General features: G+C 35.9%; 2 protein-coding genes and 1 pseudogene across 4 annotated transcripts in view; 1 reads left to right on the forward strand and 2 right to left on the reverse strand.

Annotated features, from left to right (window-relative positions):
• Positions 1-1,464: 1,464 nt before the first annotated feature.
• On the reverse strand, positions 1,465-11,129 carry LOC145234068 (uncharacterized). Of its 2 annotated transcripts, none has more exons than XM_080098855.1 (18): positions 10,856-11,129; positions 10,454-10,615; positions 10,180-10,308; positions 9,335-9,518; positions 8,157-8,390; positions 6,844-7,502; positions 6,450-6,513; positions 6,245-6,368; positions 5,612-5,775; positions 5,449-5,555; positions 5,087-5,224; positions 4,613-4,723; positions 4,272-4,376; positions 4,006-4,137; positions 3,579-3,652; positions 2,900-2,938; positions 2,574-2,604; positions 1,465-2,490 (listed from the first exon to the last, which is right to left on the reverse strand). In XM_080098855.1, the coding sequence occupies exons 1-18, from the start codon at positions 10,925-10,927 to the stop codon at positions 2,320-2,322; spliced, it is 2,700 nt and encodes an 899-aa protein (XP_079954981.1). In that variant the 5' UTR covers positions 10,928-11,129; the 3' UTR covers positions 1,465-2,319. The 2 variants fall into 2 exon arrangements, with proteins under 2 accessions (XP_079954981.1, XP_079954974.1); XM_080098848.1 differs by having other exon boundaries at positions 2,574-2,607; positions 10,856-11,128.
• Positions 11,130-11,642: 513 nt separating this feature from the next.
• Positions 11,643-27,292, forward strand: part of LOC145234083 (sodium channel and clathrin linker 1-like) — a 59,343-nt pseudogene continuing 43,693 nt past the window's right edge. Inside the window, exons 1-14 of the transcript XR_013861270.1 lie at positions 11,643-11,834; positions 12,016-12,168; positions 12,299-12,380; positions 12,543-12,663; positions 13,136-13,307; positions 13,568-13,693; positions 14,190-14,300; positions 14,909-15,016; positions 15,266-15,475; positions 15,677-15,844; positions 15,975-16,154; positions 16,308-16,492; positions 17,482-17,596; positions 17,850-17,912. The product of XR_013861270.1 is annotated as a sodium channel and clathrin linker 1-like (transcript). The remainder of the gene's footprint in view (positions 11,835-12,015; positions 12,169-12,298; positions 12,381-12,542; positions 12,664-13,135; positions 13,308-13,567; positions 13,694-14,189; positions 14,301-14,908; positions 15,017-15,265; positions 15,476-15,676; positions 15,845-15,974; positions 16,155-16,307; positions 16,493-17,481; positions 17,597-17,849; positions 17,913-27,292) is intronic.
• LOC145234046 (uncharacterized) overlaps positions 24,316-27,292 on the reverse strand; it is a 78,076-nt gene continuing 75,099 nt past the window's right edge. The window contains exons 13-15 of the mRNA XM_080098819.1: positions 25,032-25,267; positions 24,706-24,873; positions 24,316-24,518 (exon numbers count right to left, since the gene is read on the reverse strand). Of these exons, the coding sequence (XP_079954945.1) occupies positions 24,492-24,518; positions 24,706-24,873; positions 25,032-25,267 (431 nt within the window). The 3' untranslated portion in view covers positions 24,316-24,491. The remainder of the gene's footprint in view (positions 24,519-24,705; positions 24,874-25,031; positions 25,268-27,292) is intronic.

Here is a 27,292-nt window from a genome sequence, read left to right on the forward strand (position 1 = left end):
AAATATGTAATTTAATCTCTTGCTTTGACCCAGATATTGTCGTCCAAGGTCGGGTTTTGAACACATTTTTTTTGGAAAGCTGTAACAGTTGTGTTACAGACACTTTAAATTAAAAAACACAAGTGTATACATAACAAATTGTTTTTCATTTAACTTTGTTTCGCAATACGAGTACCATTGACCTGCAGTAACCTCTCAGGGTACACACGCCAAACGACTGTTTGACCTTTTGACTCTGTTTGCAATAGCACGCCGTCCTTAGTGTTCAACAATACCGTTAAGCCTAATTTATACATGCCTCAAGTATTAACTCCTAAATTGATTGTCAAAAAAAAAAAAAACGCTACGTTACGACGAAAGAAAGTTCTGAACTATGTTTGTAATACCGACTAGTTGACCTTAAGTAACCCGTGATCATGCGGCGGCCAACCTGACAACGAATATTTAAATTAAAAAAAAAACATTTATTTTGCAAAAAAGTCAAATCCATTTTTTAATGTTTACTTTGATTAACAAAATTTTGCTTGACATATACAAAACCGAAGCACGGTTATTAGGTTTAAATCACGTCAAAGGTGTAACTGTAAAACCTTCGCCAAAACCAAAAATTTGAGTGATAACTTTATAAAATGACATAGCATTGCTGTGCAAAACAGCAGATTTTAATCACTGAAACGACGTCTCGTAAAACGTCTGTTCGAGGTCAAGCTGAGCCCTCCCGCTCTGCCCTATTATTCGTAAACGTACTCTCTTGGTACTTCTGCCTACAGTGTTTTTCTTGACCAAACGAGCGTTAGACACATTTACGTTTCGGGGGCCTGTGGTTGAACCGCTGGGTCATTCGGGGTCAAACTTCTAGAGCAGGGGTGGGCAACCTGCGGCCCGCAGAGTCCAATCATTACTTATTTTTGAGCTGATTAATGTGCCTGCGGTGCTAGTTTTCTCCGATATGGAAAAATGTGGCTAGAATCAAACACGAATTATACTTGTAGTTCAGCATATTTGGTAAAAAACAAAGCAAAATCACTTTGTGTTCTGCACATGTGCGGCCCGCGATCCAATTTTGACATTTATAATTGGCCCTACAGTAACAATGGTTGCCCACCCTTGTTCTAGAGGATCAAGTTAAGATTGATAACTAACATATGTCCAAATTTGAATAAATTTAAAGCATTCCTTCTTTACCACACGAGCAATAAAACCAGCGTTAAAAATTTTACGTTTCGGGGACCTGTGGGTGAACCGCTGGGTCAATCGGGATCAAACTTTAGGAGGATCAAAATTGGATTATTAACTAACATCTCTGTAAATTAGAACAAAATTGAAGCACTCTTTCTTGACCAAACGCGTCTCACAAACAAGCGTTAGACAGAAAAAAATACGGACAAAAACAATATGTGTCCCCTTCAGGGAAGGGGACCCATAATTACCTGCTTAACTCGTTTCAACCGAACAAAATCTTTGTTTGGGGCAAATCAGAATATGTTTTGGTCTTGAACTACAAAAATATAGTCGACTTTAACAACTACAACAACACAAGTACACTGGAGAAAGACACAACAAGAAAGCCATAATATATCGACGCGCCTAAAAACCAACACAAAAACGTGAAACTCGCACCCAAAAAGTTTTGGAACAGCTGTCATGAGGATTTCATCACATAATAGGGTAGAGCTGCTAACACTGAGCTTGGACTGGCCCCCGGCCTAAGAACTTTCGGTAGGTGACGCAAAACAGCATCGGCGTTTATGGTGCTGACTCAGCAATTTGGGTTTACGGTAAGAATAATTTGCTGAGTCAGCACTGTAAACGCCGATGCTCTTTTGCGCCACCTACCGAAAGTTCGTAGGCCGGGGGCCAGCCCAAGCTCAGTGTTAGTAGCTCTACTACATAATAGCAGCAAAAATGACTTTGGTGACAAGATTCGGACAAGCCTATGATTTGGTAATGCTTCTTGGAAAAGTTGTTTGGAGCAGCAATATAAGAGATGATGGAATAATGATTGATACTTAGAAGGCAAACTGTTTTTTTTTACTACGTAGTCAATAGCTGTACAAAACGCGCAGAAAATTTTGTTTGAAGAGATATATTGTTTGTGATTTGCACTAAATCAGACAATCAGAACTTGTTTCTTACATTTACCCTGGATTTCAAACATAAGCTTACTTAAACACACAAAACCGTCAACGCTAAAATTAACAACCCTCTTTGAAATTTTCCCAAAAAAATCATGTCAAATTTACCGCCAGTCAAAAACCTTTGCGAACAAGTTTTAAAAAGTGGATACATTAACACAAAATATACAGATGTGGTGAGAGTTTATCGGATGCTTGGGGCCAGGTCGTTAACTCGATTTAAGTCAACGAGAGATTTGGCGCTTGCGTAAGGACTTTTGTTGCCTTTTTTCTTTTTCTCGTTTGGCTTCGACTGGGGTTTTCCCGTTTCGGGTTTCGCGCCGTTTTTCCAAATGTACGAGATTTTGCTTTTTACCTAATAAAACACAAAATGGCGATCGGAATGTTTTTCAAAATAGTGTGAAATGAAACAAGTTTGTGATGTAACAACAAACTCACTTCTTTCGTGTGTGGTCCACTCGTCTTTAAACTTCTGAGGAAAGAAACAATTTCAATTGTTTTTGTCATGAAACATTTATGTAATATATTTCAACAATGCGCCCGGCCTATTTCGGCCGTCATAGCGAGTCAGTCGGTTACCAAGAATTTCCAATGCAAAAAGACTATTCACCATATGGAAAGCTAAAAAATCTAGCCTGCAGTGGGATTCGAACCCACGACAGGAGCCTATCCAGGGATGACGGACCGATCCAAATCATCAGTTGTGATTAAGTCTAACAATGTTACGTTTACATAAAAACAACAGTTTAAACAATTCAATTTACCTTCGACTGTTTTCTGTTAAAGCTGGCTTCTTGATCATCCTGAAAAACAGAAACAGATCAATGCAAATCATCGAGCGAATAAATGATAAGCTGCAGACAGTGCACACTGGTTCTCGATGCTTTTACATTGATACTGTAGCACTGAGCGGTCTTCATTTTGGTCCCCGAGTACTTGGCCATTGTGAGCCAGTTTTCTCTGTGGTGTATGCCCAGTTGTGGCATCGCACAGAATAGGTGAGGATAGGGTTTCTCCCTGTTACTCCTAACAAAATGGAGTGCCGTTGGATGGCTACACTACCCAATACGGCCGATCTCTCGTCACCAGCAGCACTGATGAGACCTTATAGGCCAAAACAGTGTGCACTGTCTGCAGCTTAACAACAAATTAAGTTTTAAATTGTTTTTTTAATTGTTAGTCTTTCACGTTGAAAGTCTGAGTCAAAGTAAAATTAACAAAATCGACATTGTTTATTCGAATCCACACACTTATTAGCAGTAACTTGAGTTAAAAAGGGCAACTTTAGTCAACCAACGGTTTGCCGGTTTAGTTTTTTTGCTAAATGCCACTCAATTTAAGTCATTTACTCAGAAAAACTTTAGTAAAGCCATTTGCAAAGGTTAATTTAGGAACTGAAGTCATCCATGGGTCACTTAGGTTTGAGCACTCGCTTATTCTTACCTCTCGACTTTTTTGCGTTGTAATGCCTTCAAAGTTGCTGATGAAAGACGATGTTCCTTCTGCGGTTTCTGAATCTGATTGTAACAAAATTTAATACCTTGAAATGAGTTTTAATCCAGTGCTTTGCAACCCCGAGTTCGGTAATACCACCAAGCACAACACACCAGAAGTGTAATTCGGGCCGGGATTAGGTTTCTTTTAAAAAAACGGCCTTGATTCGGGCCTGAATTTACACTCTTACACGAAAGTATTTTTTTAAACAAATTTAACCGGCTAAGTAACCATTTGCTGGACAATTTAGTCTGCGAAAGGTTATTTTGTGGCTAAAATTGTCCAAGGCCTGATAAACTAGACAAGCAGTGGTTTAACAAATATTCAGTGAACCAATGTACATAAAACCACGATAATCAATTTGTAGTATAGTTACTTCAGTGATTTCGTCACCCACATGTAGTTGCTCTTTTCTGTCCAATTCGCGGGATTGTGAGATCATAATCATTCGTTCTTGTACTGTGCTGTCAAAAAACATCGCGTGGAATTCGAACATGGAAACGCGAAGCTGCAAAAATGAAAGAAATTCTGTTATTTGTTTGGCTGAGTCCATAGAATCAAAGTCACGCAGTTGTTGTAGGGTTAAGTCTTTCCCGAGGCAATAACATAGTGGTTTGTATATTTGTAATTATTGTTCTGCACCTGCAAAAACAGTCTGTCTAGTAATGTGGCATCCTGCATAGTTTTCATGTTTGTATCAGCGGTGATTTCCTCGCTCCGGATTGACAAGATTGTACGACTTGTGTCCTGAGCAGCAAAGGGAAAAAAGTCGATTTGGAGAAAGCTAAAGTGCGATTTAAAAACTTTTAACAAAGTGACAAAAAATTTTTGCAGAACTACTTTAAAAAAGCAAAAGATAAACGAAAAAGGAGAAAACAAAGTAAAAACATCAACAAGGCTGCTTCATGATGGACACACAACGCAAAACCTCAAAATTGTGTATTCATCAAAAAGGTTGAGAATCACTATTACATGGAACTCACCCTTATAGTTTTCATGATAGCTTGCACAGTTCTGCTCCCGAGCAGCTGACGTGTCAGGTGACCTTTAACCAGGGCAGATAATTTACACCATCTTTCATGCATCACTTTATTCTGTGAAGTTTCACATAAAATCAGATGCTATCGGTTTATTGAACGAGTAACAATATATGAGTAATTTAGATTTTAAACAAAACAGATGTTATTGATGACCAGCAAGGCCAAATGTGCAACAAAACAATCATTTTTTTTTCAACAGCAATGGTTTTAAAGTCCATTATGGCTTTAAAATGTTGTTTATAAAATGAATCAAGTCACCTTTTATCACAAGAGGAATTGTACTTTTTGCAAAATCAATAAGTACAACAGCTTAAAATCTAAACTACTGATATGGTTAAAAACATTTTTGTTCGTGTAAAAAAGGGCCTTCTCTGCGTTCTCTTTGTAAACAAAATATATAATTTCATAATGACTTACTGGTTTTGACAACAAAGCAGGGATCTCTGGTTTATTTGGGGTCATTTTTTCAGTAACAGTTTCCATCAAATGGTTGAGATTTATTCCCCCGATATTTTCTACAGCATCCAGAAGTTCAGGGTTGCCCTGGAATAGTTCCTGTCAAATACATTAGTTTTATAAGGTTTGAGAAATAATAAAAAGCAGTCAAAGTGGGATGGACAAAAATTTTCTCCTAAATACCATGCTTGTAAAAGTATTTTGTCCTGTGTTTTCTAGCTGTACAACTGCACTAAAAAAGCAACAGGTTTGCAAACCTATTCAAATAAAAAAGCATAAAAACCTGGCTGCAAAAAAGCACAAATAACTGTTTTTTCAGGGACCTGTTGTAATTTCCGCAACTGTAGCTCATGTTGTCTTTGTAATTCCATCATTTCAAGTTTATGTTGTTCCTCCAAGTTTTTGCAGTACTGCTCCTTACTGACATTTGCTAAACAAAACAACACATTAAAAGTTTCAAAAAAAGCAACTTTCTCCCCAACTAACCTTTTTTTGAAGTCCGAGAATCTTTTGTTTTAAGTAGAGGTTGAGATGTTGTACTTTCCTCAGAATCCGATGGCATTTCAAGACGTCGCTTCACATCACGACCAAAAACGCTATCGTTATTTGTTTCAGAACGAATTTCATCATCAATATCAGTTGAGTAAATTCTGCAAAGTGCATGTTTGAATTACAACATACCATAATTACTTGACTGTAAGCAACATGTTGTGAATTAGGGAAAATAATGTGAGTCATTAATTCATATAAAAGGCAATTAAATGCAATTTAATTAACACTATGTGCAGTCAAAACAATATTGGCTTGACATTAAAAATGTACAATCAGTATGTTTAACAAAAATGTATAAGCTATGGCCTACAATTGTAAATATATATACTACCATCAAATAAAAAGAATAACAATAATAACTAAACCACATTGTCATAAAAATTACAATACCCTGTAGTCTCCAAAAGAATTATATGTTTAGTTAATATTTCTAACATTAATTGGAATATAAACCATTGTTTTAAAGGGGTCTAAGAGCATGTGGTACTAGCAAATCATTAACAATTTTATTCTATAATTTACATATTGTTTGCTACAGAACCAAGGTAGAATTTCAATTCAACTCACGTATGTTCCTCTCGTGAGTTTATGAGAAGGGGTGAGGGAGCATGTGTCGAATACGAATTGCTTCTGGTTCGACCTTCACATTGTCGTTGCAGCTTTACCAATGTTGCTGTTTCAGAAGGAGAAACTAAACAACCATCACAGCTTTGTTAAGCTAAATAGTGTCACAAACGAAAAAAATTATATTTAGAAGACACAGTTATATTACCTGTTACATTGTGTTTGTCAAATTGTTCAGATATAGATTCGATATCTTCTGTGGTCTGCGGAGTCTGCAAAAACAAAAAAATGCAGAAATCAGCTTTTGTGAGCTCCCTGAACCACTGTGAGCAACATTAGATGTACATGCTGTGGCCACACACCAGTTTGTGAGCAACGTATATTTTTGTGTGTATGCCTACACACAAGCTCCTTGAGTACATTCAGTGGCCATAGACCAGTTTATGTGCAGCACAGACTTTCATGTATTCTTTAAATACACTGGTGTACAACTAGGCGCACATTACTTGTAAGATGCAAACAGCAAACTACCTCCTTGCCAATAAAAAAACAGCAAAATTTTTGTACTAATTAAACCATAACATAAGTACAGTGTAAGTTACCTCTTCTGATTCAAGCACTAGCTGATATGATGATATAAGTGCTATTGTTTCTGGGGTAACAGTGGAAATAGTTGGTCCATCTGCTGATGTTTCACCCCAGTTGAATTTTGGTGTCAACACAGGTGATATATTTTCCTGTACTGAATCGTCAGAAGAACTTGGTGATTCGGTTTGTTGCTTTGTTGCTAAATCGTCAGCTAACTGACTTCCGATAATTGTTAAAGCTTGGTTAATTTGCTCTGACGCAGTGCAAGACAAATCTAAGTTTTCATCGTTATCTGAGTTTACATTATTAGCTTTATTAGGGGTATTTGGAGTTACAATATTTAGTTCATCTCCAGTTTTTGGTTTATCAGTTTCACTTGCAATGCTATGAATTGACCCTGAGTCGATTTGAAACGAGGCATACATTGTCAATTCGCTGCGCACTTCTTCTAAAACAGAGTCAACCATGGAATCAGCAATAGCATCAGTGTCCGAACAGTCATTGGCAGCAGAACCTTGTCGTATGTTGTCTGCATTTTCAACGCTCGGAGTATGAGAAACTGTTGACGATAATGATGTGTCATCCTCACGTGTTTTAGGGACGATTGTAGCCTGCGTGTTGTTCGCCCAAATATTTTCAGTAGTTGTGGATGATGTTCCAGAAAGTGACGGTGCTGTAACAAAAATGAAATACAGTAAAGGCAACTACAGAGAATGCACTCAATCTTAGTCTGCCAGGCCTATGGAATGCATAATACCGAAACAAGTCTCTCAAGCATTACCATACATAGCAAGACAGCGGCTAAAAATATCTAGCGTACAATGATATATTTGATTCACAACAGGAGCCTTTCCTGGGCTGGTGCTTTACCAACTGAGCTACATAGACTCGGTGGTAAACCCGCTAAAAGCCACTAATGACTTATACAAAGTAGTTTTATATGAAGTAGATTTAAAAATAATGCAGTCTTAATAAGGGATACAATGCATGTGTATGCATAGTAAGGCTTTATTACATAGTCAAAAGTAAACAATCCAAATATTCATTATAGATATACTCGACAGCTATAAACATTAAATCTTTATGCAGACCAGCAATCAACATAAAATCATTTTTATATGCAGTACACCATAATCACAAATCAATCATTCTCATGTATCAAGGCATAAAACTTCTAGCAGGTGGTGGGATTTTAATCATCAACAAAAGCTCAACCAGGGCTGGTATTCTACTATATTAGCCTCACAGGCTAGGTGGTGAGCCTGTTAAAAGTGAAATAACAAGTACAAGGCCCACAAAAGTCCAAGCAGTGTATAATGGAACTAACCTGCTTCATTTGGTTGCTCAGGCTTTGACTTTTCAGGCATCGTAAATGTGTCATTTAAACTGGAGTTTATTGATTTTTGCAGAAGGTTTTGCAAACTTTTACGATATGCTGTAGTCTGAAAACTTCCATCAGAACCAGATGATGATGACGATATGGTTGAAGTATTGACTTCTTTTTCAGTAGATGTTTCAACTGTTTCTGGTTCTGCTGTTGTTTCGGGACATTCTGAGTTATCTGTGAACAAAGAGGTGCATATGTTTAAAACAGTGGTTTTCAATATTTTTATCATCATTAACCCTGACAGACAAATTTTATTGAGGATCTTTTCCAAAAACTAAAATTGTTAACTATAGCACCATAAAAAAACACATTATGGACCAAAAAAGTGGTAATGTAATTACTCTCCACAAAGAGTAAAATTATTGAATTATTTTTTTTAGGAAACCAAATTTATGGAGCTTGTCAGGCAATTGTATTTAATACTGACGTTTCAACATCCTATACAGGTCGCCTTCATCAGGGTAAATAAAACTGAATATGTGTAGTACAGTACACAATAAAAAAAGGAATTAAATGCAAGCACGTGCCACTATGACTAGGGATGGGTCGAGAACTCGGTACTGGGTATTGAACGATTTCAGTGGTATCGATACTCGTACTCGGTATCATAATTTTTTGCCTCAGTTATTGATACCAACACTTGATACCGAAGGCCGGTTTACACTGTAAGAATAGGGGCAACTTTTTGCCAATATTTGCTTAGGACAGAACAAAATAGGGAAAAACTTCTGCCAGGTTACGGATATTTTTTTCACTATCTTGTGGAGATTATATTTTTCTGCGCTTGTGTGTGCGTGCCTGTATCCCAGCCATGGCAGATAAATTAGCTAGTGATATACAACTAAATACAATACTATATTTAGGTACTCGGTAATCGATATCGAAGGTATATACATGTGGTACTCGTACTCGGTATTGGTACTCGCTTCAAAATCTGGTATCGTCCCATCACTAACTACAACTACAATTAAACTACTAAGCGCATTTAGTGTTATGTACCCTAATAAAGGTGACCTGTATAGGGCGTCCAAGTGTCTGTATATAATACAATTTGCCAGAAGAGCTCTATAAATTTAATATCACGCCTGGCAACAACAGCTGATATATTTGATAGTTACCTTTTAAGGTGCATGCTGCTATGTTATCGTCTTCATATGATATCTTTTGAGTCTCATTAGTCTCATTAAGAACCAATTGATTTATCTTTATGTTATGGAGGTCGCTTTCTTCACATGTAGTACTGTTAGCCAGGGGAATTTTCGGGGAGCTTTCCTGACTTGATGATGGTGACGTTTCAGTTATCTAAAATAACACATCTTTTTATATTACACCAACCCTGTCATTTTAAAAAAACAAGATTGATTGATAATTTTAAGCACATTTACGAACTGCCTACACTAGATAAACAATCGACAATATACATAAACAGCTTCATAGTATAAAATCAACAATTATGTGGAATTATTTATATACTTACAGTAGCTAAGGCAAACATACACACATACTAGGATCAGCACTTCAGCGTTTATGCAGACCAAGCATCATGGGATACTCATTTATAGATCATAAATGGGCACCAGACCCATTAATGGCATTTTACTGAATCAAGGTGGTCATCCAAGAATTCTCATGTCGCAATGCACAGGCTAGAAAAATCTAGCCACGAGTGGGATCACCACTGGTGATTACCTAATTTAAAGCTGACATGTGCAGCATACAAGGCAATTGTAATTCATCTAACCATCTTTTGGCTGGCTCACCTCTGAGCCTGTGTAGCTCTGACCATGAGTCCCGCAAAGACTACTGTTGTGGGTTCGCATCCCACAGCAGGGAAGATTTTGATTGCCATACGGAAATGCTTCGGATATCGACTTAATTCAGTTTAACGCCTTCAATGAGCCTGGCTTACTTTGATTTATACATATCGACACCTTTAAGCTATAGGAACCAGGCAAACACTTACATCAACAGTGGACAAAATTGCTTCAACTCTTGTTATCAGTTTAGTGCGCGAATGCTGACGCTTTTTTCTTTCTTTTTCAAGTGCTTTGGATCTGTAGGTCAACATTTCTGATCTTGCTGTTCCACACAGCTGCAAAATACATTGAAAAAATTACAAATCTAAAACCAAGACCATGGTAATGACAAAAGTATCAACAACAACAATAAAACAAAACACAAGTGTGTCAATTTTTAGATCAAAAAGGGCAATTCAAAACAACTGTTAGTATTATTACCAATGGTGGAAGGATGGGTCGTTTGTAAAACACAATTGTGGACTGTTTCACAGCAGACCGGGGAGAATGACATCCACATGATGAATCAGAAATCCAGCTTGAGTTGCTGCTGTTTGTTGTTGACGAGCCATGACTTCGATCCAAACTACTGCCACTGATATCCTGAATATAGAAATACAATTACATCAATACAAATGTAACCTTTAATGTGTACAAGTCAATGTTCCGATTTTGACTTACTAATGTCTGATTACTAAGAACTTTATTATTGTTAGCTGACAAAAGAGTTAACTTCTCACACAAATGTTTAAAAAAACACTTGTACAGTTTTGCCAGAAACATTTAAATTTATGTACCAAAACTTTATTAAGTAATTACCAGAAAAAATTCTGCAATTCTTACCCGTAATGAATCTGAAACAGGGCATGCTGGTGGAGGCATTAACAGTTGATCTAAAATCTTCTCTATTTCCATTTTTATTTAGGCCATTTATTAGCAAGTGTGCTTAATTTTCTGCACAAACAACCAAAGTTAAAGCACCAATTTTTATTTGCTGTAAAGCTGTGTTTAAATGTTAAAAAGCTACTAAGCAGTTGGTCGTTGCAACGTCTCGAAATTCCAAAACGACTCAAGTCAAAGCTAACAGTTTCATTCTTTCCCGCAACTGCCGCCATTCAACCGTTGGTTCGAATCAATTGTTTGCACAGATCGAAATCCTTAAAGGTGGTGCAAAGTTTAAAACGATCTTTCGCTGTAAACGCGACGTAAACAAATATAAAATAAGATAACATTTTTGATCAATCAGTCATTTATTTTTTTGGCTAGGAACTGCACAAATATTATCAAAAATCGAAAATAAATTCTTGTTTATTTTAGTGCTTTGCGTCTTTAAATAAAATGACGTCACAGTCATTCAACCGATAAAAAATTCACGCTTGAACGATTTAGTTCGTCAACACATCTCATTTGAAACGATTCGGTTGAAATTGAAAAACGGCTTGAGTTTATATTGTTGCAAGTCTTAAAAACAAATCAATAAAGTCGTATTTGTTTGTCAGAACTAAGACTTTAAACTAGAACTTGAGTTAAGTGGCGTGTTAAGTATGGTGGTAAGGTTTAGTACCAACAAAGTGATTGGTTTAGCTTAAAGAAATCTAATGTTTTACAATAATATTTATTGTAATTTTATGATTCACGTTTTAATTTAGATTTGGTGTGTTAGTTTATATGTTTTACTGTATTGTGCTGGACGCTTTAACGTTTTGTAATGGAAGAAAAATCTGCAATTGATGAGATAGTTTTTTTGCGACAAACTGTACATCGACTAAATGCTGTGTTATCACAATATCAAGGAATTGATGCATTTTCTGCTGATCCAAGTGTAAGTTTCTATGAAATTTGTTGAATAAAGTTTTTTTTCAACCTTTTATTGCTGCTGTTCGAAATCTGAACTTACGTAAATGATGATACTACAACAATAAAAACATTTTCTTGTTTTTTTTCAATTTTTTTTATCAAAAAATTTTTTCATTTCATTTTATACCTTTTCATTTTGTTTTTAGAAAGCACATGAAGATTTGCCATCAGCGAAATGGCTTGCTGACCCAATAACTCTTTCACCCCTTATTCATGAATACGATTCTCAACTTTCTGAATTGCATGCACAGCTTGAAAGACTTTCCCAAGAAAGCAAAGAATCTCATGCAAGACTGCAGGTGGTTTACACATATCAGTGAATTTATTTGTTTTATTCCTGAATTGTCAGTTATTTAGGACAAGAGTTAGACTTAAGGTTTATCACAAAGCATGGTTAGGATGCAAGCATAGACAATAACGATTTTTTAGACTGTGAACGAGGAAAACAAAAGACTCCATGCCGAATTACAAGAAGCAATTCAGCAACAGCTACATGACGTGGAAAGTTCAGGTAAAAAAAAACTTCAAAAATTTAAAATTTAGGCCTGAACGTGTCGCTAATTTGACCATGAAAAATGAAGCTTAAACCAATTTTACCCATTCTTACAATATTTTGGCAGTGGTATGCTTGCTGTATATTTGAGTTATACAGTATATTTTGTACTTTTTCTAGAGCTAGGAAATCCACAAGATGATGTTATGCTTAAAAACCTCCAGTCTCAACTGGAACTGGCCTACAGAGAGCGAGATGCAGCCATTGAAATGAACAAGGAGACAGTCCAGCTTCTTGACAAGTATGCAACAGATTATGTTACTTTATGTTTCAATCTCTTTGGAATTTTGTAGTAAGATTTTTTTCTGCTATGTTTGGAAAAAAATCGTCCAATTTCAGTAAAGTTAAAACTTGCTGAAATTTAAAATCTAGTTTGTCACCAACGGATTTATGCGAACGTGAACATGTATACCAAAATATACATGTACTGACAGCCGTGAATTGATTAAAACTGTTTTGATGGACATTTAGCTTTAAAAACCTGAGTTTTATGGTATTAAACATATCACCAGACTGGTGGCCATATGCATCAGATTTTTTGTCTGCCTATTATGGACAAATAATGCCAAAACAGGCACCTATGTGTCTCAATGTAGATGATGACATCATAAACAGTTAAGATTGATTCCAAATATCTTTTTTTAATTCCTCTCACCTATTAGAGAATAAAAAAGCACCAAACATTGATCCTAATTAATCAAAAACTTTTCCAGAATGAGGTTCGAGGGCAAAGCTGAGTTGTCTCACATAAAATCACAGGAGAGAATTTTTAATGAAACCAAAGCAAGGAACGAACAACTTGAAGATGCCAACCTTAAAATGCAACAGACAATCGAAGTCATGCACAAGGAGAATCAGGCATTTGCCCTTGCCACCACACAACAAGTAAGTTTAGACATGTGTGATATCCACTACATGTGTCATACTGTCAAACTGTGGATGATTTTATGTCAATGTGGTAAACAACAAACTGCCAAGCATCACTACTATATGTTACATGTTTTAATTTTTAAATCATGGGCAAAACTAGACTGGAATCATGTAACTACAAGATAGTATTTTTCTAACATAAAAAACTGGGGGACTAAAATGTTTGCTAAATTAAAAAGACTATTTTTTATGACTAAAATTGGTTTTTGTTTTAGATGAATGAACTGAAACGTGTTCAAGAACAACAACGAGAATCAAAACTAAATCTTCGGCAAAGCAGCCAGCGTGAAGACGATTACAAGAAGATGGTTGACAGTTTGAAACATCAAATTACAAGCCTGGTAATATTACCTGCATGAAAAACCCTGCTACTTTTACCTGATCAAGTTATTTGCCTCTGTTTATATATATATATAGCATTTTACTGTACCTAAATAAAGCTTGATCTCAATAAAAAGTTACAAGATAAACATCTGGTATTTGAACGGAAAACAAAGTACTTTTATTCTAATCGTTATGCAAACTAATATAGCTATAGTTCTAGGCACAAAATTATTTTTTTTACGTAGTAACCATATGTTGGGTATGCGTCTTCAAGCATAGTCGTAAAAAAATCATTTCTCTAATCACATAAAATTATTTGCCCTGTAAGTCCCGATTTTTTTTCAGCATGGACCTAAATTATCTCTGGCCCTAATGAAAAGTTATAAAAGACTATAAATAGAGGTTTTCCTTTTATTTGCACAAGTATTTTAACACATGTTACTTATTTCAATAGCTGTGTTGGTTGAGCCCTATTGTTCATAGCCACATGATTTTTTAATAAAAATGTTTTAGGATGAGGAACGAAAGACTTTGCAGCACAACGAAAGGATGAACTTGACAACGATACAACAACTGGAAAATTCTGTGGTTGAAACTGAAAGCAAACTAGCTCAAGCTTTACAGGTTGAAACATTTAAATGGTCGTGTTTTTGTTTTTTATGCTAATGAGATTTGGGTTGTACAGAAATGTCACAGATTTTTATTGAGTTCCTATGCTGTACAAGTTTTGTCAATCATTCAATGTGGATTTAACATTTAATGTCAAGTCAGCGAATCCTGTTACTTAATAAAGCTTGAAAACAAACATTATTTGAATTTAAAGTATTTGGAGGATTAAAAGGAAATGTATTTATGATGTAATAAATGGGGATTATCATAAAATGAAACTTTCAGTAATGGTAGGCATTGTATAATAGCATGTGTGATTAGTTGCAACTGAAATATTGCAAAAAACTTAGAATTGGTGGTCACACTGGTTTTTAAATAAACCTGTGCATGGGATTTCATGAGTTCTCAAAACTGATTGCGTGTAGTAAAAAAAATTTACTGCATAAGTTTCATAAAAAATATGTTTGTCATTTTAAAGTTTTTTTTTAATCTGCGTTTCTGAAACAAATCGTTGCTATATCCAATGGTTTCCAAACCAAAATCCAAGTATAAAACAAGTATTCATACTTACTGCTTTTTATCTATAACACCTGCATTGTATTACAATGCATGTTTTGTTGCAGTACAACACAAATGCCCAGTCGCAAATTGATTCCCTTAAAATTCGCATCGTGGCACTGGAAAAAACGAACAGCGAGATTGAAGGAAAAGAGATGAACTACTTAATGCAGGTGGGTTACGAGCAAAAATAAAAACAAAAGCTACATACAAAAATCCTCTACTTTGTCAAACGAACTAATAGATAAAAACTGACAGAAAAGTGGGTAGATCCTTTCAGATTGTTACAAAAAATGTGTTTATCCTAAATTTATTTTTGTGGCTTTCTGTGTTTATACAAAATTGGGCATTTTAGAGTTTAAGCTTTAGGTAAATTTAGCGCAAATTGAGTTATTTTAAATCCAATGACTGTGTTACAAAAGATACGAGAAAGTGCTCAGCTGCTCGACGACGCCCTGCTCGCTCGCGACTCAGCGCTCATCCGAGAAAAGCAGCGTCAGGAGGACGTAGAGAAGGCGTCGGTTGCCATGGAAACGCTGGTGGATGAGGTGGCGGATAGGATCCGGAGCGAGGTGGACAAAGTGAACTCACAAACCGAAGTGAAGATTCAGCGATTGGTTCAAGAAATCGAAGTGAGATTTGATTTAATGAAATAAAAAAGTGGTAGATTTCTTTCTATGTATGCTTTCCAAACAGAAAGAAAGAGAAAAATATGTCCACCCCAGCAACATGGCGGGGGACATAGCAATTTTGGCTATGCAGATTACATAATGGATAATAAATCCCTTTCATATGATTGTTTTACAAAAACTTCGAGATTTATTTTCCTGCAGACCTTAGAATTGGAGGCAGCCAACTTGAGATTGTAAGGGGAGGAGGAGGAGCTTGAATCTGTGATCCGACAGAGAAAGGAGGATCAGAATCAGCCGAGGTTGGAGGAGTTTCAACGGAGAACAATCAATGCTGAGAGAGCAAGAGACGACGCCTTGATAACAATACAGGTAGATCAGTTGTTTTCGAATTAAGTTTTGGCTTAAGGCTGGGTAAAACCTGCTTAAATAAATGAATAAATCAATACATATGACTTAAATTTATTGTAAAAACAATAATTCAGCACAATTTCTTCCCTAGTCACTGGAAGATCGACTGAAGCGCTCCAGGATGGAGAGTGAAGACGAGAAGATGAGACTCCTCTCATCCAACCAATCCCTGGAGCAGAGGGTAAATCGGATTCAACGTGAGATGGAGGAATCGCAACACGAACGACTTCATCTTCTCGAAACTGTCAATCAAAGCAAACATCATACACAGGTGGGCGTTGCCGATCGTTAACTGCATGTGATTGGTGGAAAAAGGGGCGTGGCGTTTGTTAAGAGCTACTTGTAGAAACGCGCCGTATTGTAGTTAAGAGACACTGATGGATTATAATAACAAAATGAGTTAAAAATAAACATTTGTCTTTAGAAACTGGAAGCTGAGGCAAGGTCAGCTCGACTGAACGCTGCTAAGGAGTTTACAACGAGTAAAGACACCTTGGAACGAGAGAAGAAGCAACTGCAATGTCGGTTGAAGAGCGTGGATGATACAAACCGCAACAGTGTCCGTCAACTTCACAAAATGTTAGCTGACCAGCAAAGGATCAATGCCAGGTAGTTTGGGTTCAGGATTGTGCAATAACCATCTATTATTGCTTAACATTAATGGGATAAAGCGCAGTATCAGATAATTGTTGCGTATAATCGAGTCAGTATTGCTCAATGTTTAATCGCAATTACTAGAGCCATTATTTTTTGACTTGTCAAAAAAAGTCTAAATTTTGTCAAAATTTTTGGAATAGGTCAAAAATTGTCAAAATTCTTCACAAAGTCAAAATTTTGTACAAAGTTAAAATAGTTTACAAACTGCATTGTCATGGTGTTGTAGAGGTTGCACTGCCAGCAAACTATTCGTTTTACACCTTGTAGCTTACTTTATACTGTTGTAATTGGCCCATTGCCTACTTATTGTGAATCATAAACCATAAAGTGAGTGATGCTCAACACATCTCAAAACATGCAAAATTCTGGTAGGTCCCAAGTCATTTTACGGCAGCTGCAGGTTAGGTGCAGCTCTTGCTTCGGTTTTGCTTTAGGTATTTCATGTATCTTTCGTTTAGACAAATGTATTGAATAATTTTCGTTGTGTCTTAGCTGCAGTTTTTTGACAGTGATTTTTAATTAGCTCATTTCCCTTTTCAGAACAGGCTAGGTCTGTGTTCAGATTTTTGCCCTTCTGTTAGACATTTGCTCTACAGATAGCCTACAGCCATATTTTAACTTTTTGTACGATAATGTGTAATTTAACTACTTGAATTTTTCATAGGTCAAAATTTTGTCAAAAAAACGTTTTTTAAAGTCAAAATTTTCAATTTGTAGGTCAAAATTTTTCTTTTTTAGGTCAAAAAATAATTGCCCTAGTAATTACCTAATGGATCATCAAGTCATGGCTCTTTGATGCAGAAGAAGACGCGGCTTAACAACGAATTGTTCGGTTTAACGGCAACAATTGGGAAAGATCATGCCGCGCAGTGTTTGGACGAGCACAGTTGTTGATCTGCTTTCAAACACATCAAATCAACGCTTGTTTGTATGCATTTCAGGTGGAAGGAAGAAACGAAGAGCGCAGTGGAGAGATACGAAGACAAGATTAAAGATATCCAGTCTCAACTCGCACAGAACAGACGCAAATGTCACGACCTCACCAACAAATTACAGGTTAACAAATCTCATCAACTTTGCATCTAATTAAACGAAAAATCGCAATGTCCTTCACGGGTGAAAGTAAAATGTCACTTAAAACAATGATAATGTTTGTGTTTCTAGAAAAAGGTTTTGCGCAAAATCTGCAATGAAATTCTTGACAATTAAAGTATTTGTGTTTTAATTTCTCTGGAATTTCTGTTTTAAATAACGTCAGTGTTTAAAAACGACCATCTTCATTTGAGTCTGTGGATATTTTTTCTCGCAGTGTCAGGAACTGAAGGCTCCTGAGATCATGGTTGAAAACATACCACCGGTCCAGGAGAGCCACGTAAGCGTATATGTCATTGCCTCGTAATTTAACATCAGTAGTTTTGGTCGGTTTGCAGATAATCCCAACTTTTTTACCGAATTTGTCTACATCAGTAAAATAAAGTATAGTTTGGTGTGCTGTGTTGTATCGATTTCATAGAAGTATTATCAATTTACCAGTCAGTATGCTTGCCACGAGTGTATTTTGAAAACCAACTAATAATGCGATTCATTCCCTGCAGGGGACACATTTTTATTTAGTCTGTATTTTTCTCCTATGATGTGTAATTGTAATCTATAGATTATTTTTCAAAGCAGGAGCATTTATTTGACGTTAAATTTACAACAGACGTACGATTATAGCGATATGCTCATTAAAACAAACAAAAAAAAACAAATTGAAATTATGTAAACAGCAAATTGTTTATTTTAAGAAAAGCATTATCAGCTATTTTTGTCTTTGTTTGTTTTCTAAGTTATCAATCACCATGTTATGATCCAAATGTTTTTATTCCAACTGACTTTGTATTATTTCAGGCCACAACACGAGCACAGTCGAGCAATGACCTTAAAATTCCTCAACTGGAAGAAACGAACCGCCAACTGCGAGCCAAGCTTCACACCACGGAATACAAACTGTTGAATGCGACACAAAAACTGGGCGATATTCAGGCTTTGCAGAACTCCTTTACTTTGCAAGATCTACACTAGCTTGTTTTATTGAGACTGTGGTGCATTGGAAGGCAAAGTTATGCCTCTATTACTGCGTTATGGTATTCAGTGCGTAAATGTTTATGGTGCATTTGGAAGCAATACGACGATCGTGGGAAAATACAGGCGAACATGATACAGCGTTATCAGCGTTGTACAGGAAAATTATGTGGTAATGGTTTCATAAATAGTTATATTTCAAAACTTACAATGGCTCTACATTAAAGTTTCTTGCATAATTGTGGGTGGAAATTTGTTCTTATATATTTAAGCCTGATTCTACAGATACTTAACAAAGTAAAAAATCCGATCAGAATTTTTGTGCTGATTACCACATTGATTTAAAGCCAACTATGTAGGCTAATAATAATAATACGTAGAGAAGGCGTCGGTTGCCATGGAAACGCTGGTGGATGAGGTGGCGGATAGGATCCGGAGCGAGGTGGACAAAGTGAACTCACAAGCCGAAGTGAAGATTCAGCGATTGGTTCAAGAAATCGAAGTGAGATTTGATTTAATGAAATAAAAAAGTGGTAGATTTCTTTCTATGTATGCTTTCCAAACAGAAAGAAAGAGAAAAATATGTCCACCCCAGCAACATGGCGGGGGACATAGCAATTTTGGCTATGCAGATTACATAATGGATAATAAATCCCTTTCATATGATTGTTTTACAAAAACTTCGAGATTTATTTTCCTGCAGACCTTAGAATTGGAGGCAGCCAACTTGAGATTGTAAGGGGAGGAGGAGGAGCTTGAATCTGTGATCCGACAGAGAAAGGAGGATCAGAATCAGCCGAGGTTGGAGGAGTTTCAACGGAGAACAATCAATGCTGAGAGAGCAAGAGACGACGCCTTGATAACAATACAGGTAGATCAGTTGTTTTCGAATTAAGTTTTGGCTTAAGGCTGGGTAAAACCTGCTTAAATAAATGAATAAATCAATACATATGACTTAAATTTATTGTAAAAACAATAATTCAGCAAATAATAATAATAATAGAATATACTAGGAACGGCAGATTCGTTCGGTTCGGACCGGATCTTAAGAACCGTTTCACGAAGTTTTTTTTAACCAACACCACCAAGAATGAATGACGTACTATGAGGTGTATACTTGTTATCGTGCTAGAAACCCTTCAAGGTTACTGTGGGTCATAAAATAAGTCACTTTGAGTAAAACTTGCTTCACACTTCTTTGCTCCACCTCACCACACATCATATTTTGCTTTGTACGAGTTATTTCCTCCGCCATATTGTTTCTCTATTGAATAGCATCACTGTATTGTTCATTAATAAACGCTACAGTCACAAGTAGAGATGTAGTGAATATTACGATCACAAGCTTATTGGAAAGAAGATCAAAACCACACAGGGTGAAAATTTGTCGAGATTCCCAAAGTAATTTTTTTGTATTATCCTGCATGACAAAGGTAAATTCGCTTGATTGTTTAAATTCGCAGAGCAATATATATAGAAAACTATCGAAGGTAAATAAGAGTCGCAGAATCTATTTTTGGAAGACATTGTCCCTGCTGACAGATGGCTTAAAACTGCATCAAATCACGTGTTCAAATCACGTGGTCTCTCCGGAATTAATCAGCAAACATCTGTTCTTTTCTCGAGATTGCTTTTTGTAATTTATATTTTTTCCTTTTCGTCGACCCCATTAACCTTGAGTAATCAAGCGTAATGACGTTGGTACATTGATTTCTAATCCCCGTTTGTCCAATTTCTTATCTCTCGGGTTTCATCATCTGTTGTTCAATCAAGATCGCTATCGAATTTTTGAGTATAAATATCGGACCACAAACATTTGGAATTCCATTTCTAATTCCCATTCTAATTCCATTTTCTAATTCCAATTCTGATTCTATCTTTCAACCGTTAAAATTCTGGTCAAAGTGCGAATATTATATTCTATCATTATTCGCTTAATGTACGAATCGCTCGTCAACTTGATGTTACGTTGAACTTGTAAAAGTAAGTTATCTGTGTTCGTCTGTTTGTTATGTTGCTTGTAATAAAACTCGTGAAGTAGATACTTAAGTCTGTGCTATGCTCAGTTATTAACCGGAGCCAGCTTTGCATTCGCTGCAAATTGGTTCGCCCTCTCGTGATTTAACGTACACGCAACTTTTAGCCTTCTGAAAAAATAACTGCGCATAGTCATTTTTAAAAAGTAACCTTTCTGAGAAATTAACTGTCAAATATGAAAGCAACTGAAGCAATAACGTATCAACTAAGCGTAGTTCTAACTCTGTTAATCATGTCAAGTAAGTTTTTCAGGAGTTTTAGCCAACAAGGCTGCATCTTATTTTATTCTGGTTTGAAGGCCAAAGAAAGATACAAAATTCGAAGGCTAATTCGGTAAGTTTAAGTTTTGCTTTGTTGTGTACATTTTATGTTACTAAGCCACGCCTAACGATACGTTATGTTTATGCATTTAAGTTTAACGCCTGATCACTTACTTATGGGGTTATGTTACAGCATATATTTCACGCCACTTGCCTTGCACTTGCTAATCTACTGGTGAAAAACTACTGTACCGTGTCATTAACTCTAACTTTTACTAAGAAATATGTAAAGGGTACGTTTGATACGATTGTAGAATAATCTACGTGTCTGATTTAACGTAGAAATCCTCGACTCACTGAGGTATACAGCTTGCGGGCGCTGTATTTTAAACAAGGCAACCACGTATCTCATCATTTTCACAAACCCGCAGAACGATACAAGGTCCTTGACAACATAGGGTGTAGATTGTTTTATAGTTCGTTTTCATTCTTGCACGAGCATAATTTCTAGTTTGACCCGTTCTCCAATAATTGACAGGTCAGTCTGCTTCACTAACTATTAGCGCCGCAACGTCGTGGCAGCTTTAACGTTTTGAATTTCAGAATGAGAATCTTATTGGAGTTGAATTATAGTGATACGAAATGTCTAGTAGGCCTATGCTAGTACGGCTACGAAGGACGAAATACTAATAAAAGGTAAGAGATTCGATTTATTGATTTTGAAACCCCGCCGGACGCGGATAAGTTTACTGACATGAATTATAACTGACATGAAATATCCTAAACTGATATGAATTATATCGGATATGACCTGAATTATACGGATATGGCTGAAAAATTGACATGAAAATTTATTGGACATGGCAATGCACCTTTGATGTTATATGTCGTAATATTAAGGACAGACTATAAAAATGATTTTAGATTTGCTTATTGTCCACCGTCCCAAAACGATAATACACTTTTTATTGATTAATTGATCAACGTGTCGAACGGAAATATAGCAGAAGTTTAAAAAACGGTAAAACAGGTGATAGCAGACGCTTTTGGGCACCGCATTTTATTGCGGACGCGTTCTAATAACGCAACCACGCTCCTTGAGCGGACGAGTTTTCATCTCGTGTTCCAACAAACAATAAGTCGCTAGGCGCTACGAACGCCTCAATGCAAAACAGTCCTATCGCAGGCTGTAAATAAAACACCTAGCATTTGAACGGTAGACGCAAAATATCCCCAAAAAAAACTTGTCAAGAGTTTACCTACCGAGTTCTTTTCGCATTGGTGACACACAACAAGCGACTTGACCGCGAAACGCATGCACAACCACTTATAATAGCGTCGCGTGTCCAATGCAGTGGCCAAGCCATTTGCCAATTTTTACAAGCCAATCACAAGAGCCCACGCCTAAAAAAACCGTAAAAAAACCTTAAATCTGCAAAGTACTAAGACTCGTTTGATTTTCTCTTACAGAATTCGAAACTAGAGACACGTGTCAAAATGCAAATCAATTAACATTGTTATATAAATCCTGGATGTTGTGTCATGTGGGATTAAAGGTTGTAAAGAAATGTCCAATACGTTTTTATGTCCCGCTTATATTAAATGTCATCATATCCCTTAAATGTTAGATGTTTTTGTTAGGGCTTAGTTAGGGCCTTCAACAAAGCGGTTTGTAAGATTTTTCAGACAAAACAAGGTGAACAACGGAGATTCGACCGGGAGTTGAAACAGCGTAAAACACATCCGGCAAATTAACGGAAAACATTCTTCGACGAGGGAAGTTCTGCATCAAATCACGTGTTCAAATCACGTGGTCTCTCCGGAATTAATCAGCAAACATCTGTTCTTTTCTCGAGATTGCTTTTTGTAATTTATATTTTTTCCTTTTCGTCGACCCCATTAACCTTGAGTAATCAAGCGTAATGACTTTGGTACATTGATTTCTAATCCCCGTTTGTCCAATTTCTTATCTCTCGGGTTTCATCATCTGTTGTTCAATCAAGATCGCTATCGAATTTTTGAGTATAAATATCGGACCACAAACATTTGGAATTCCATTTCTAATTCCCATTCTAATTCCATTTTCTAATTCCAATTCTGATTCTATCTTTCAACCGTTAAAATTCTGGTCAAAGTGCGAATATTATATTCTATCATTATTCGCTTAATGTACGAATCGCTCGTCAACTTGATGTTACGTTGAACTTGTAAAAGTAAGTTATCTGTGTTCGTCTGTTTGTTATGTTGCTTGTAATAAAACTCGTGAAGTAGATACTTAAGTCTGTGCTATGCTCAGTTATTAACCGGAGTCAGCTTTGCATTCGCTGCAAAACTTTGAGATTTCATTTCCTAACTGAAAAATTGTTATCAACTTTCCCGTGGATAAGAACCCCTTCAAAATCAACATTCCCATGATGAAGACAATCCAATTAAAAAAAATAAAATAACCAAGGCTCCTGGAATAGATACTACACCGACAAAATAACAAGCGCATTGATATTGAGTTGGTACATAGCGCTACTAGCGGTACAGTTTGGCGTTGTCTGTTACTAATAGCGACCAGGACTGTCACTGAGAATTTACAAACATCCCAAGGTTCACTTACGAAAGTCACAAGATATCAAATAATAACTAAATAGCCATACTTTTATTTCCAAGCACATTGCCTGCATGTGTAATAGCCGTTTTTAATTACAATACTACGTAATTTAATTTAAATTATGGCACTCGCAACATAACTTTCCATGATTATGCCAGCCTTGTCACTTTATACTATTACTAGCCTTGGAATAAGAGGTTTGGACAATATTTACTTCGCGTTATGAGCTTAGGAATCCGTGGCTACTGTGAATTGCATAAAATTTCAGCTAGATGTTAAGACTTTTTTCATGTGTTATTATATTTGTTTTTGTAAATTTTAAGTTTATACTTTTTATATGTTGAACTTAAAATATTATGCATTTTATAGTATGCAAGGCCCATATATTTATATATTTTAAGTGTAGACTTATTTGACGCAATACATTAAAACAGTTTTTAAAAGGTTTTCCTAATATCTCAAGCTCACAACTGAAATCCAAAGATATTCAGAAAAAATCCCAAGGAGTGGCAGCTCTGGAGCCAGCACATGCAGTGCATGCACATAAAAAACATAATTATTTTACGCACCAGGTAGAGAAAATAGAAATAGAAACAAATTTAAAAACTTCGAAAAACCAATCCATCCAAAGCACCAAGTTCTGCAAAACAAACGTATTTCTATTTTTCTAATTCACATGAATAGGTGTGAATTTTATTATCATGGTAACGATGCAGTTTGAAAATTTCGGATGATTTTAAAACTTTGAAGTAAATTTATTCTTGTTTTTTTATTTAATTTGATTTAACAACCTTGTGACTAAAACTTATTAAAAATTTGTTTTCTTTATATTTTATTAGCACGAGAATCACAAATAATAAAACGAAAGCAAACGACAAAATTGTGGAAGTTTTTGAAAATCGTGTTGATGAAAAAGTTTGAAGTCGAAGTTTAACTTTCTTCAGAAAATTCTTCATCGCTGTCGGAAAATTCGTTTTCTTCATCGGAATCTTCATCGACCGAAGTCAACAGTTGACCGCTGCAAACAAAAAAAAAGTCAGCTGAAATCATTCTAAACAACATAAGTAGAATCACACAAAATGTTCAGGCTTGCTAAGAGTGTGACGTCACCAGCCGATGACGTAATTATATTTACGTCACTATTTTATTTACAGGTGATTTTGTATTGGAAAATGTTTATCTATAAATCGAACAAACGATCTTACGGGAAGTCCGAGTCTTTTCAGTTCTCTGTATAAAATCTGTTTCCCATCATAAGAAACCCTGCATTCCCCCAGAATCAACAACTTAACTTTCCTCAAACAACCGGAATCGGAAATGATTTTGACCCCGGGATCTCTGAAATCGTTGCAACTCAGATTAAGTTCTTCCACCTGCGCAAGATTTGATGATTATTTGTTGCAAATATTAACTGAACAAATTAGATGTCACGTGATTAGTGACGTAATTGTGTCGTCATTTATATGATTTCAGGTTTTGTAATTATTATTTGAAAAAATTATTATGAAACAAAATCACAATTATAACAAACCCAGTGTTTCATTTTACTGATTCCTCCACGAATCACCCTCAGTGTGTCTGAGTTCAGGTTGCAGCTGTGAAGATACAGTCCCTTAACAGGTTGATTCAACCTCGGGAGGATTTCAGCCAAGGCGTGCGCTTCACTCGATGAGATGGGAGTGTTGCTGAAACTAAACTCCTCAGGAAGATGACTTGCAAGAGAATTCTTTTCGTCATCTGAGCATTCTTGCAAGTCCGTCAGCAGACCTAATAAAATATAAAGAAAATTTTTTAGATGTTGCGGTTTGTATAAAAGGCTAAAACTGGGCGACAAGAATATAATCTCGGAGTTTGGGTGGGCCAAAAAAAGTTATATAAATAACTTTCAAAGGCAAAAGCAGGGATTAAATTTATAAATTTAGGTTTAAAAATATATATATATCACAAAATAATCGCAACCTAGTATATTAAGAAAAAATTACGACTGTTGCCTATTTGCATTATTGCTGAACCAAAGTTAATTAAGTGTACTTTTATACGTTATACTGTATTAGTAAGTTTTAATTAAGTCTACCCACCTGTTTATTTGCACAACTTTACTAACTTTGTAAAAGATTAAACACTATCAGCAGTTAAAAATTACAAATTTACCATCAAAACACGAGAGCAAATTTAATGCGTCCTTCCTCTGAAACTTTTAACGGCTTCTGACTTAAAATTTCACTTGGTAAGCAAAATGTTCCACAAACACAATGTGATAGTTATGACGCAATACAGGATTTATTATCTCATAGGCAACAATGCAATTGTAGTAGCAATGTTTTGGTAAATTTCCGCTAGGGGTGCCAACGAGTTTAATTTGTTATTGTTGGGGCAGAGTTAGTTTAAATTTAACCCAAAAAATGTTTTTATTTAGGAATTAATTCGTTTTGTTTGGTTGTTACTTATTATTCCTCATATTGTTGTAAAATCAACACGTCGGAAAACCAACATACGTGGATACACATCGGTTTTACCGACACATCGGTTGTCAGGATAGTGACTTAACTTTTTATAAAACCTACCTAATAAAAAGTTTCACGGATTAGTATGGAAAGGTATATTGTTAACTGTTTGGCAATAGGTGTATTAAAGGAAATTTAAAGACTAAAACACACTGTTACCTATCAAATCATATCCACGTATCTCGGTTTTCATGTATTCGATAGAGTATGGGCAAAACTTTTCCACCTTGCCTGCGGAAACAAATAAAATGTCAAAACGTTTTTATGCAAAAAAACGGGAACAGGTCAATAACAGCGTAGCATGACAGACAGGTGAAATTAACTGCCAGAATAAATAAGGAAAACCCTTAGGAACAAAAGGCTTGCACAAAGAGTGTCAGAAAGACGGAAACACGATAGCGCATGTATGGTGACACTAATGTAAGCGAGCCTTGTAAAATGCCAGTATGGAGCAGGTTGCACGTTAGGATTGGGATTTTTCAGAATTTTGGGGTTAGGATACTGAGCTTAAAGGTACATTTTAAGTTTTTTTTATCTTTAGGTAAATCTTCCTCCAAAACTTTCAATGGCTTCTGGTCTACAATTTCACTTGGTAAGCAAAATGTCCCACAAACACAAAGTGATAACTATGACGCAATACAGGATTTATGATGTCATAGGCAACAATGCAAATGTAGTACTAATGTTTTGGGAAAGTTCCGCTAGCGGTGCTAATGACTTTAATTTATTATTTTCAGGGCAAAGAAAAGTTTCAAAATATACCATCTTTGGCGCTGATATTTTTTATTGTTAAATATTGCTTCCAAAACAACACTTTGCTGTCTCCGATGCGCTTATTACAAAGACGAGCGTCCATTATCTTTTTTTGAAACCCTTATAAAACTAGAAGGGTGGCTTTCTGATATACTTCCATTTTATATATTCTATACGATATTTACCAATTTACTATACACATCATTTGATCTACACATATGATTGTTTTTGTAAAAAAAAAACGAATTGGGTCCCCACACGCGTGTTTGTGCGGATTTACGGTAAACAAATGTTGCGGTGATTTTTAGATTTTTAAGGGTTCCTATTTTTTTTCACTATTATTGTCATATAATTACAAATCATTAAAAAAGAACGAAACAAATACTTTTTAATCTCTTGCTTTGACCCAGACATTGTTGTCCAAGGTCAGGTTTTAAACACAAATTTTCTAGAAAGCCCTAGCAGTTATGTTACAGACACTTTAAATTAAACAGCAATTTGCTACAAGTGTATACATAACAAATTGTTTTTCATT

The sequence above is a fragment of the Phallusia mammillata genome, chromosome 1 (genome assembly GCF_965637545.1).
Source record: "Phallusia mammillata chromosome 1, kaPhaMamm4.hap1.1, whole genome shotgun sequence".
NCBI classification, from domain to species: Eukaryota; Metazoa; Chordata; class Ascidiacea; order Phlebobranchia; family Ascidiidae; genus Phallusia; species Phallusia mammillata.

What these genes read in the sequence shown, in the direction of transcription:
- LOC145234068 (XM_080098848.1), bottom strand. Translation starts at nt 10,927, where the DNA reads ATGGAAATAGAGAAGATTTTAGATCAACTGTTAATGCCTCCACCAGCA. An exon ending in CTGTTTCAGATTCATTACGG is followed by an intron (nt 10,616 to 10,855) that starts GTAAGAATTGCA and finishes TTCTATATTCAG; the next exon opens with GATATCAGTGGCAGTAGTTT. An exon ending in CTGCTTTGTTGTCAAAACCA is followed by an intron (nt 4,724 to 5,086) that starts GTAAGTCATTAT and finishes GAAACTTCACAG; the next exon opens with AATAAAGTGATGCATGAAAG.